This window comes from Phocoena sinus, chromosome 1 (assembly GCF_008692025.1).
Source record: "Phocoena sinus isolate mPhoSin1 chromosome 1, mPhoSin1.pri, whole genome shotgun sequence".
Taxonomy (NCBI): Eukaryota; Metazoa; Chordata; class Mammalia; order Artiodactyla; family Phocoenidae; genus Phocoena; species Phocoena sinus.
In genome coordinates, this window is record NC_045763.1 from 61,251,354 (window position 1) to 61,263,982 (window position 12,629).

The 12,629-nt window shown below is 34.2% G+C and overlaps 1 protein-coding gene across 1 annotated transcript in view; it reads right to left on the reverse strand.

Annotated features, from left to right (window-relative positions):
- Positions 1 to 12,629, reverse strand: part of ANKRD13C (ankyrin repeat domain 13C) — an 80,608-nt gene that overhangs the window by 46,620 nt on the left and 21,359 nt on the right. Inside the window, exons 2-3 of the mRNA XM_032648343.1 lie at positions 9,445 to 9,486; positions 268 to 372 (exon numbers count right to left, since the gene is read on the reverse strand). Of these exons, the coding sequence (XP_032504234.1) occupies positions 268 to 372; positions 9,445 to 9,486 (147 nt within the window). The remainder of the gene's footprint in view (positions 1 to 267; positions 373 to 9,444; positions 9,487 to 12,629) is intronic.

Genomic DNA, 12,629 nt, shown 5'->3' on the forward strand with positions numbered 1-12,629 from the left:
ATCATTTCACAATACATACAAATAATATGTTGTACTACTGAAACGAATATAATGTTGTATGTCTATATATGTTTTTACTTAGGTATATTTATATATAATATATATGGTAATTATATATATATAAAGTCATGAATAATTCATATATAAGTTTGTAAGTAACTGCAAACTTCTTATAGTATGGAAAGTTAGGCTGAATGACAAATATCTCAAATGCATCACTTCATAGTTTTAGAATACATATCAACAATAGTAATTTATATTGCTTACTCATCTGTCTATCTCCATAACTGATGGCTTCTGCCAGCGGGCTCCATCCCTGAGCATTTTTCACCTTTACTGGAGCATTGTGAGCCAAAAGTAAATGGGCACATTCTGAAACATAAAATGGTGATAACGTCAAACATCATGCAAATTTCAGAATCTCTAAATTAAAAATTCAAGAAATCAAGTTAATATAATAGATCTATGATATAAGTACTATACTATAGAGAATTAAATAATTTTTAAAATTCCTCTGTATCTAAACCAGGTTATTTCAGATCCTTAGATTCAAGAAGTATCTATTCTATTACCTAAAAATAAATTGGATCTCTCTGCAAAGAAACTATTATATTCCCTAATAATTGTTCCCAAGGGTATTTTGAGAATGTTTCCATACTATAAAAGACAGCCCAAGAATCTCAAGAGTAATTTACCTAAAAATTTCTACTATCTAATAAGACCTAAAAGAGGATTTGTACATCTGCAAGGTCAAATGGAAAGCTCATTATTTATTTCAGGGGAATAAAAAGTATTTTCAAAAAGAATCACTAACATTTCCACAAATCCTTATTTTTCAAATTTTACAATTCGTTTATTTCAGAAAAACACCCAAAAGGGACAAAAACTTGTTTATGACTACAAGGACAAATCCAGACAGTCCTTCTAGTAATCAAACAAAGTCTAAGGTATACTAAGCTCACCATCCAGCCCAGGCACAGTCACCCACTGAAACTTAAGGGGAACACTGAAGACTGTGCCACAAGTGACAGAATAATTACATGTAAGAAAAATCTATGCTCAGGACACAGTTCCCAAACCACTGGATTTTTCTTTTATCTCTTCCTTTTTTTGGGGGGTGGGGGGCCGTGTCCTGAGGCATGCAGGATATTAGTTCCCAGACCAGGGATCAGGGATCGAACCCACGCCCCCTGCAGTGGAAGCATGGAGTCCTAACCACTGGACTGCCAGGGAATTCCCAACACTGGATATTTTAGGAAGCACCGAGGGATCTCTGGCCTCTTGGATCTTGGCTGATAAGTTCAGGGGTGGTGGGTATAAATCATTGCTCTCAACGTTTCCAGTTATTCATGGGAAAATTAATGTACATAGTACTTCATCAATGGATTGTGTGGTTTCAATTGTTTTGTTTATATAGTATTTACTGTTCCCAACTCCAGTGGCTGGGGCATATCCAACATTTAACACAGGATACTTGGTAATCTGAACCGAGTCTTAAAATAAGAACATAATATATGACAACATGAATAAAAGTTTCCTACAAAAGAAAAAAAAAAGTCTAAGGTATAGACACTTGTATACATTGAGGAAATTTGTTTTTAATTCAAAATAAAAAGCATATTAACAGGCAGAAAAACATTTGAAACCAAGGCTCATGGGAAATTTAGGATGGCTATCCAACCTAAATTCCCTAAATGAATGATTCATTCATTCAATCAGTCTTTTAGCAAATATCTACCAAGTGCCTATTATATGCCAATTCTAAGTACTAGGTCCTGGATATAAGTAGTGAGAAGAAAGATAAGATCTTGCTATCAGAGAGCTCCAATATTAAAATATAATTAAGTAAACTAATAAATAAAAAAAGATAATGATAAGTGCTCTGAAGGAAATAAAGGTGTTATGACAGTTGTAATGTAATACAAGTGGGCTGAGGTGGAGGAAGAATGGCACTGTTTTAGCACTATTCCTAGTAATAGAAGGAATATCTACATTAGCAGGAAATTATATCAGAATAAAGTAAAATAAATACAGAAATTTCACAAAGGTGTTTAAGAAAGTCTGCTAGTAATATATAAGAATATATGTACATGAATGTTTATTTTAGGATTATTTATAATGCAAATATGAATATCCATCATGGAAGAATGACTGACTAAAGTATGATGCTTCTATACCCCTGGACTAATAACAGGCAGGCATTTTTAAAGAATAGAGTCAAAAGGACAAAGGAGCCACCTGAATGGTCAGCCACTGGCCAAATTTGAGAAACTGAGCATCAAAAAGAATAATGACTAGTTACAACACATTAAACAAAAAAAAATTGATAGGCCCATAATGACACCAAAAAATGAGAGGACAATGAGCTCTCCTTTATAGAAGAATGACTGCTAATAAATGTAGAAGAAATGATAAAACTAGAAAATCAGCAATAACGACAATGTAATAACTGATATAGGCAAAGGACCTCAATGAATGCTAAAGTCACTAGGTAAAAGGCTATGTGTTGGGAAATAGGATATTTACTTAAAGTATCATCCCAAGATTACTTAATAAAATGAAAAGTGTTCCTTTACAGTAGAGATAGCTGAAGATCATCATCTCAAACAAGTGATCCAAACTTAGTGGCAGGGCTTCCCTGGTGGCACAGTGGTTGAGAGTCCGCCTGCCAATGCAGGGGACACGGGTTCGTGTCCCAGTCCGGGAGGATCCCACATGCCACGGAGCGGCTGGGCCCGTGAGCCATGGCCGCTGAGCCTGCGCTCTGCAACGGGAGAGGCCACAACAGTGAGAGGCCCGCATACCGCAAAAAAAACCCAAAAAACTTAGTGGCAGTAATAGTGGGATAACTTAAAATTATGTTTCCTAATGTGATACAATATAAAGTTCATATGCCTCTGCAGTATTCTTTCCAGAAATGTTTAACCTGAATCTAATAAAGCAACGATACTTAATTTTTGATTCATAGAAAAAACAGAGTATAAGGAACAAGTTAAATAACATTATGAGAAAATAATCAGGCAAAACTGAGATGGGAGACATTCTACAAATTAACTGGGGAAGACACTTCAAAAAGTCAGGTACAAAGGAAGGGGGAAAAAAGGTGGGCAAACTTTTCTAGATTATCTGAAACAAACAACCAAATGTAATGAGTGAATCCCAATCAGATCTTGATTCAATATAAAACACCTATAAAAGACATTTTTCGAACAACTGGAGAAATTTAAATATGGATTGGATATCAAATATTATAACAATATTATCTTTCTTAGGTGTGATAATGATATTGTGGTCATGATAGACAATGTCCTTATTCTTACAGATGCATGCTGAAGTATTTGGTGGTAAAATGTCATGATGCTTACATCTAGTTTTCAAATGTTACAGCAAAAATAGTTATATATATATATATAAAACACTAAGATAAAGAGAAAAATACAGCAAATGATAAAATGTGAACAGTTATTGAAGCTAGGTAGAGAGTATTTGAATGCTTATAGTGATAATCCTTCAGTTTCTCTGTATATCTGAAATTATTCATAATAAAGCATTGAAAGAAAAAAAATGAATAAAAAAGACAAATATTAAAAACAAGAATGAATTTAAGTCATCCCAATAGACTGAAAGAAATGTCTACATTGCACTGCTAAATAATATATCTGCTCAATGGAGAAGTATATTATGATCACATGTTTTTATAAAGGAATAAATAAAAACTACACATATGAATGTATGTTTAGATACATACACACATATTTGTATATAATAATAAGCATGGAGAACAGTATGGAAGAATACCTAGCAGGCTGTTAACACGGATTACCATGTTTAATGGGAGAAGGGGCTTAATAAGGAGAGAAGATGATAGAGAGACCAGCTAAAAAGAATTTCTTTTTAATATATAAATAAAATGGACCCTCTAGAAGACCTAAATAGACATTTCTCCAAAGAAGACATACAGATGGCCAACAAACACATGAAAAAATTAACATCAGTAATTATTAGAGAAATGCAAAAAAAACCACAATGAGGTATCACCTCACACCGGTCAGAATGGCCATCATCAAAAAATCTACAAACCATAAATGCTGGAGAGGGTGTGGAGAAAAGTGAACCCTTTTGCACTGTTGGTGGGAATGTAAATTGATACAGCCACTATGGAGAACTGTATGGAGGTTCCTTAAAAAACTAAAAATAGAACTACCATATGACCCAGCAAACCCACTACTGGGCATATACCCTGAGAAAACCATAATTCAAAAAGACACATGCACCCCAATGTTCACTGCAGCACTATCTACAATAGCCAGGACATGGCAGCAACCTAAATGTCCATAGACAGATGAATGGATAAAGATGATGTGGCACATATATACAATGGAATATTACTCAGCCATAAAAAGGAATGGAACTGGGTCATATGTAGTGATGTGGATAAACCTAGAGTCTGTCATACAGAGTGAAGTAAGTCAGAAAGAGAAAAACAAATATCGTATATTAGCGCATATATATGGAATCTAGAAAAATGGTACTGATGAACCTATCTGCAGAACAGGAAAAGAGGTGCAGAAGTAGAGAACAGACTTGTGGACACACAGAGGGAGAAAGGGAGGGTGGAACGAATTGAGAGAGTAGCATTGGCATATGTACACTACCATGTGTAAAACAGATAGCTAGTAGGAAGCTGCTGTACAGCACAGGGAGCTCAGCTCAGTGCTCTGTGATGACCTAGAGGGGTGGGGCGGTGGGGGTTGGGGGGGTATGGGGTGGGAGGGAGGCTCAAGAGGGAGGAGATATGCGGATATATGTATACGTATAGCTGATTCACTTTGTTGTACAGCAGAAACTAACACAACACTGTAAGGCAATTATATTCCCCCCCAAAGAAAAGAATCAAAAATAAATAAATACATAAATAAATAAAATGGACACTCTCCTAAAGAAACCTACCAGGGGGTTTTATGTAAATATGTGTTTGTGTGCATAAATAAAGAAGTTGGGGAACGTGAACATGGATAGATATCTACAGACTTTGTATTTCATGATAAACTTTTGAGTGAAAGGAAAAACATGGCAAAGTACTAGATGCAGTGATTCAACTTCAGTAAAAACAAACTAAGCCCCTGTATTACAAGGAGGAAGGTGTGCAAGGATGCCCACTAGGCTATTAATGTTAATTACATCAGAAAAAATGTAGGAGAGATGATGCTTTTTATATACATCTTTATACTGTATTATTTCAATTGTTTCATCAAGCATGTATTAATAACCTAAAAATTATTAAAGAAAAAATATTAGTTTAAAAATATTAAAAAGGAAGATGCACAACAGTATCTAAAGCAATATACCAATTGCATAAACTAAGGTATAGAACTGGTATGATTTATATATACGTTAAAGATGTCAACTGTTTTCTCATACGCCACAGACCCTGCCACAGGCCTTTTGCTTACATTGCAACTCAACTGATGTAGAAATGAGCAACTAATGAAAAGCCAGAAAATCATAGATATGCCATGATCTCTGACCTAGTCTCATACATTAAAAAAAAAAAACAAGAAAACTGGAACAATCAAATGCCTTCTCTCAGCAACTGTAACAATGAATAATAAGAAAAAAAGGTAGTTAACAACCAGGTAGTAAGGCTTAAAAATGCACAAATGTGCCACAAAGAAGTTATGACTTGAGGAGTCTAAACAAAATGCAATTATGATAAACAGAAATCACATATAAATATACCAGAGCTATACAGGTGACAAAATATAAAGAGAGTGAATGGGATAAATAGGACAACTGGGAACAAAACAGAATATTCAGAGAGACCCTTATGAAAGTGAAAAATCATACTAATTCTAGACTTATTTCAGAAAAAAAAAATGGAAAACTGCAGCTCCAAAAAAAACTGAGAATAAATTAAAAGTTGCAGCAACTGGTTTGAAGAATTTTTTCTGATGTCTAACCAAAAGAGTAAGAATTAAAGGTTAGTTTTCTAGTTCACCTCAAGATTCCTGAAATCTTTTAAGTATGTTTTTCTCCATTTCAATTCAAATCCATAGTTGCAAAACTTGCCAGCCAACATGGTAAACATGGTCAATAGACTCAGAAATTCAGAAAAAATCAGACATCAATGGTGAAAAATAAGGTTATTCAGTAGGTTAAGATGAGTGAGAGAAGTAAATAAAGGTGTATAAGTCATAGGGTATCTCTCTTTAATTCAGTCAACAAATATTTGAATACCTTGGGAATTTTTACTGTGTTTACAAACAAGTATACAAACAGAAAGTGCCCTTCAACAGTGAAGTCACTAAAGGCATAGTATATCTCTAAAGGAGAAGATAAAAGTGGCACAGACTGAACAATGGTATAATGTAAAATTGCTTTACAGAATTAAGTATAAGGTAGATGTTTTATCTTCCACTACATATTTTAATCTCACTCCTATGCAATCAAATATCAAAAATATTAAAAGGTCAAAAAGAAAAAAGCAAAAAAGAGTATTCAACTGGAAAAATGTAAATGGAAAATTATAAATTGATCAGTATATTAATCGCTGCACCTACTCTACATGAAAAAGACTCAGGAAGAGCAAATACTGACATTATTTGCAGATCCTGAATCATCTAACCAAGTGTTTCCCAAAATATGTTCCACAGAACTTTAGTTTCTCAAGATACTTGTGAAAATACCAAATAACTATGGGAACAATGACTCTATATCCAACAGAAGGCTCCAATTCAGAAGGTCACAATGAATATTAGCATATCAAAAGTTCTAAGAAGGTCCACAATAAACAAAACTGCTTAAAACTTATTAACTCACTATTTTCAGAATCAATTTGACCTGGAAACACTATTTTCCTCTAAAAACTTATCAATATCCAATGAAACTAATTCTGTGAAACACATTTTGGATAGGCTGATACAATCCTATGATGAAACCTAACAATACCGCTACTGAAAATCAGAACACTTAGACCTAGGATGGTAGATATGTTTAATTTCATATTTGAATCCTGGCAAATCCATATTTACTACTAAAGTGCTAAATTTAGAATAGCAATCAGACTTGGCATCAAATTAAGTATATCTTCCACGAAAACAGGAGGGAAGCACGATGCATGTTAGCTAACTTTGATTTAGACCATTTCCTTTTTGAATGGTTCACAGTGAAAAGAGAGAAAGGCAATTCACCATAATAATCAGGAATCCAGGCTCTGGAACAAGATACTCCAAGTTCAAGTCAAAACTCTGCTACTTTACCCTGGGAAAGTTGCTTAACTTCTCAGAGCTAACTTTTTCATCTGTAAAATAGGGATAATAATAGCATCTTCCTCACATGGTTGTTGTGTTAAATGAGTAAACATACATAAAGCACTAAAAAAAGCATCTAGCATATTGTAAATGAATACATTCCAGTTATTTTCTAAAGTTCTGATCGAATGTTCTTTGAAAGAAAGCATAAGTTTTAACTGCTCAAATTTAGCTAACTATATCTGATATCTTTTCACCGAGGTAGCTATACTAAAGATGACTATCATTGTCTGCCCCGCCAATATTCCTGATAAACATTCTTCCTCTGTATTCCTGATTTCCTCTTCTACTCCCAACTCTCACCCAAAGCCAGCCAAGCTAAAGCTAACTTCACAGGAGTAAATATATATCCCAAAGTCAATTCATGAGATTGCCAGTCACTCATCACTGTGACTTGGCTCGACATGAACTAGACCAATCAAACTTTTTGTTCAGAAATTCAGGAACCTAAGAAACTGAACTACTTGGTGGAGAACACTGAAATCAGAAAGCCTTGAAGGTTTAGGAACCTAGAACAGTTATTTTGGGTCATGGTCAATTTCACTAAACAGAAAAGTCAATCAAGAAAAGGGAGAATATTAAGAAGAAAAGGGAGAATATAAAGAAAGAACAGCAGATGCACCATAAGAGACAGACAGATGATAGATGATTGATAGTTGGACAAATAGATGGATATACAAATCCGAAGGGAAGGAATGGAGGAAGGTTGCAGGGGTGGGGGTGGGGGCGGGGGGAGGAGGGAAGGAGGGAGAGAGAGAGGAAGGAAGGGAGGAAGGACAGGGGGAGGAGGAAGGGAGAAAGGATGGCTGATCTCCCGGACTGTCTTGGTTACTAGTCTTCCTGAGACATAGCTAGTCCCCATAGCTTGAATTTCTATAATATGTAGCACCTTAATGAATCTCTCTTTACTTAAAAGTTACTTGACTGGGCTTCCCTGGTGACGCAGTGGTTGGGAGTCTGCTTGCCGCTGCAGGGGGCGCGGGTTTGTGCCCCGGTCCGGGGCGGGGTGGGGGGTGGGGGGGTGGTTCCGCGTGCCGAGGAGCGGCTGGGCCCGTGAGCCGTGGCCGCTGGGCCTGCGTGTCCGGAGCCTGTGCTCCGCAGCGGGAGAGGCCGCCAGCGGTGAGAGGCCCGCGTACCGCAAAAAAAAAAAAAAAGGTTACTTGACTGAGTCTCTTCCTTGTAAGAAGGAGAAAAAAATAACATAACTAAATAAAGAAATAAAGATTTGAGCCCCCAATTTATGTAGTATTAAATTTCCTACAAATCATATGCTTCACCTAAGCACAAGAACTTAAAACCAAACCAACAAAAGAATTTTTTTTCAACAAAGCAAGTTCTAGTAACATCCTTTAGATCATCATACATTCAGATCAAATGTTTACAGCAACAGCCACATTACACTACATAACAATAATAGATGTTCATAATGATACAGCTAGATCATCAGAAAAGTGTTAACAAAAATTAATTAGCCTGTTTAAAAATTCAAGAGTATATGTTTTCCAAAGATTTTTATCAAACACATCCAAAATTTAAAAATCTAGCACTCAAAAGGTTGCCAATCAGCTATCTGGAATCCTCACTTTCCAGGGTTACTGGGAATCCAGATAACTAAGACTTATTGCATCTAGGAATAGCCTTAAAAAGTAGATCTTTTAAATCACCTATGAGTTGTTGCTTTCCTTTTTTCTTTTTGGAGAATAAATAAGTACTAACTTTTTATTATCATCTACCATAAAAAATCTAGACTTATGAGTTTAGATATATAAAATAGTCCATATTAAAGAATCTTATAAAACTCTATGAATATTAAAAATATTACAATAATTAATAAAACAATATTTGGAAACAAGAGTCTTCTGAAATTCTACTTCCTTGATAAAATAACCAAACAAGAAAAAAAAAGCTTCAAAAGGCATAAAGATTAGTACAAGACTTCCACTAACTCTTTGAAAAAAGTGCTATGAAAAATGAGAAAGTATTTGTGTTTTTTAATATACTGAATCCTAAACTCAATTAGCACATCAAATAATCAAGTGAATTTTTTAAAACTCAAAACGTAAAACTCATCTTAAAATATTTAAACTGACTATACATGAGTGAAGTTAAACAAAAAAAGAAAATATTTACTAACCTTTATTTCCTAACATCACAGCAAGATGTAAAGGAGTGTTTCCTAAAACAAAAGCAAAAATAAATTAAATTAGTGTAGAAACATCAGAAAAATTATTTTAAGGTGGTTTCAGCTCCTTCAGAAATTTCACTGACAAATTTTAAGCAAAAATAATGTGACCACAAAATGATCCTGCTTATGTGGCAAAGTGAGGGTCAGAGGATGCCATGCTTTCTAAACACAAGGTATCTTACTCCTCTTCCCCCTACCTCCCGTAAAATGTTTCCATTTTGCTTTTGGGATTTCTTCTCCAAACAGATGTCAGATTCCTTTGCTGCTAATTTCTCTGTTATATCAATCTTTGTTCATTCATCACACAATTTAAGTACCTTACTATATATATACTCATCCTTGCTCATAAATATCAATAAGTCCCAATCCCAGTCCTCAAGTTTTAATAAATAAAATGAAAACACTAACTGGAAAAAATATATGCACGCCCCATGTTCATTGCAGCATTATTTACAACAGCCAAGATATGGAAACAACCAAAGTGTCCATCAACAGATGAATGGATAAAGAAAATCAGTGTGTATGTGTACACACACACACACACACACACACACACACACACACAGTGGAATATTATTTAGCCATTAAAAAAAGAATAACATCTTGCCATCTGTAACAACAGAGATGGACCCTGAGGGCATTATGCTAAGTGAAATAAGTCAGATAAAGACAAATATTGTATTATCTCATTTATATGTGGAATCTTTTAAATATATATGAATATATATATATACTGAGAATGAACTGGTGGTTGCCAAAGGTGGAGAATGGGAGCGTAGGCGAAAGGGGTGAAGAGAATCAAAAGGTACAAACTTTCAGTCAAAAAAATGCCACAGGGATGTAATATACAGCATGACTATTATTATACTGCATGTTAGAAAGTTGCTAAGAGTAGATCTTAGAAGTTCTCATCACAAGAAAAAAAAATATTTTGAATTATGTATGGTGATGGATATTAACCAGACTTCTTGTGGTAATCATTTCACTATATACAAACATGAAATCACTGTTATACACTTGAAAGTAATAAAATGTATGACAATTATACTTCAATTTAAAAAAAAAGTATATTGCAAAGGTAAACAATTTCTTCTGTCTCAAAATGCTAAATCCTAGGTGGGTCTGTAGAAGATACACATTTTCTGTTTTACTAAAAACAGTACCTTGTTAATCTAAACATTTATTTTATTTCTAATCAGCTCCAGAAAACAAGAAAAGAAATCCACATGTATAAGTATCAATTTCCAATTTTATTGGTCTAGAATAAGATCGTCTTCCACCTTTTCTAAATATTGAACTATTTTCATAAGTTTGCATTCACATTCTATGACAATTTATCAAAACCAAAAAGCAGTCATAAAAAGTAAACAAACGTGTTGACAAATTGGTGCCAGAAACAAAAGCTCAACACTATGCCAAAACCAAAGCCTTTACTTCGGATTATCATTCTTAATTCCCACCTCTTTTCTAGTTTAAGTTCTCATCACCTTACCTGAATATCTACTGCAACAACCTTCAAGTCTCCCTGCCTCAAGTTTTGCCCCATTTCAATCTCCTCTCTATATTGGAATAATAATTTTAAAACAAAAACTTGACCATGTTACACTTAAAAGGCTGGAAGTGGTCCATATTTTATCCTTAACATGGCATAAAAGGTTCTTGAGATATGTCCTTACCTTCCTTTCTTCTCCTATTTTCTTCCTTACCCTGTATTTCACCTGAACTGCATACAATAAATTCTCCAATAAGCCAGGTTCTCGATATTCACACATTTTATTAATCCTTCCTAAATATTCCTTCCCGATCTGCCTGGCAAGTTAATACTCACCTTTTAGGGCTTAGCTCAAACATCACCTATTCACTGAAGTCTTCTCTAGACAATCAGATGTCCCTCTGCACTGCTCCCAAAGCTCTCTATACCCATCTTTTGATTGCAGCACTTTTCACACTAAACTGTACTTTAAATTTTTTGTGTAAACATCTGTCTCCTTCATTAGACATTAACCTCAGGATAACTAGATACATATTTTGTTCATTTATGTATATGAAATGCTTCCAATACACATCGCACATTCAAAATAGTCAATAAGCATTCGTGAATGAAGGCATAAGAAAAAGTTCTGACTATAGAAACAAACCTTAAAAATATCAAATAGTTACAGAAACCTGATCACTAAAACGCAACAGGCATTACCTTAGGCAAGGGTTGCAAACTCAAATGTTTCCATAATTAAGTAATGTAATTGTAAAACTTTTGGTGTTATTTTTCCTAAATGTTTACACGAATACACTTGTAAAACCATCTAGCCTTGGAGTTTCCTTTGAGTGAACATTTTTATTACAGATTCATTGTCTTTAATAATAACAAGAGTACTTATGTTTTCTAATTCCTTTTTGTGTGCATTTTGACAAATTAAATTTTTCAGGGATTCTGTCCATGTCATATAAATTGCCACCTATTGTCATACATTTTGTTCACAATATCCATGACTTTTTAATGACATTAAAATTTATGCAGATGCCCCACTTTTCATTCACATTTGTTACTTGTGTTTTCTTTTTCTTTGATCAGTCTGAGGTTTATTAATTTTATGCACTTTTTTAAAGAACAAAGTTTTGGCATGTTGCTACTTAATGTCTGTTTTAATTCAATAATTCTTGCTCTTTTATTACTTTTCTTCTGTTATTCGGGTAAAATAGACTCAACTTGGGAAATTAAGCAAGTTAAGTTGTTCTTTTACTAATTTCTTGAAATGGATTCTTAAATGTTTGATTTTTTTACCATTTCCTAGTATATTTACCTTTTTATTAATAATTTCTAGTTTAATTACACTGTGATCAGAGAACAGACTCAGTATAATCTCAATGAAACATGTTGAGAGTTGCTTTATGGTCAAGTTTGGTCAATTTTTGTAAATGTTTTCTGTAACCTTGAAAAGAACATGTATCTTAAGGGTTTTGGGTACAGCATTTCATATAAACCTACTAGATCCAGTTTGTGTTGTTCATATCTTTTATATCCTTACTGGTTTTTTGTCAGTGTGTTAAAGAAAGAGGAATGTTAAAAATATCCCACTGTAATTGGGGGTCTCTATGTCTTCTTGTACTTCTAGCAACTTTGCTTGATATATTTT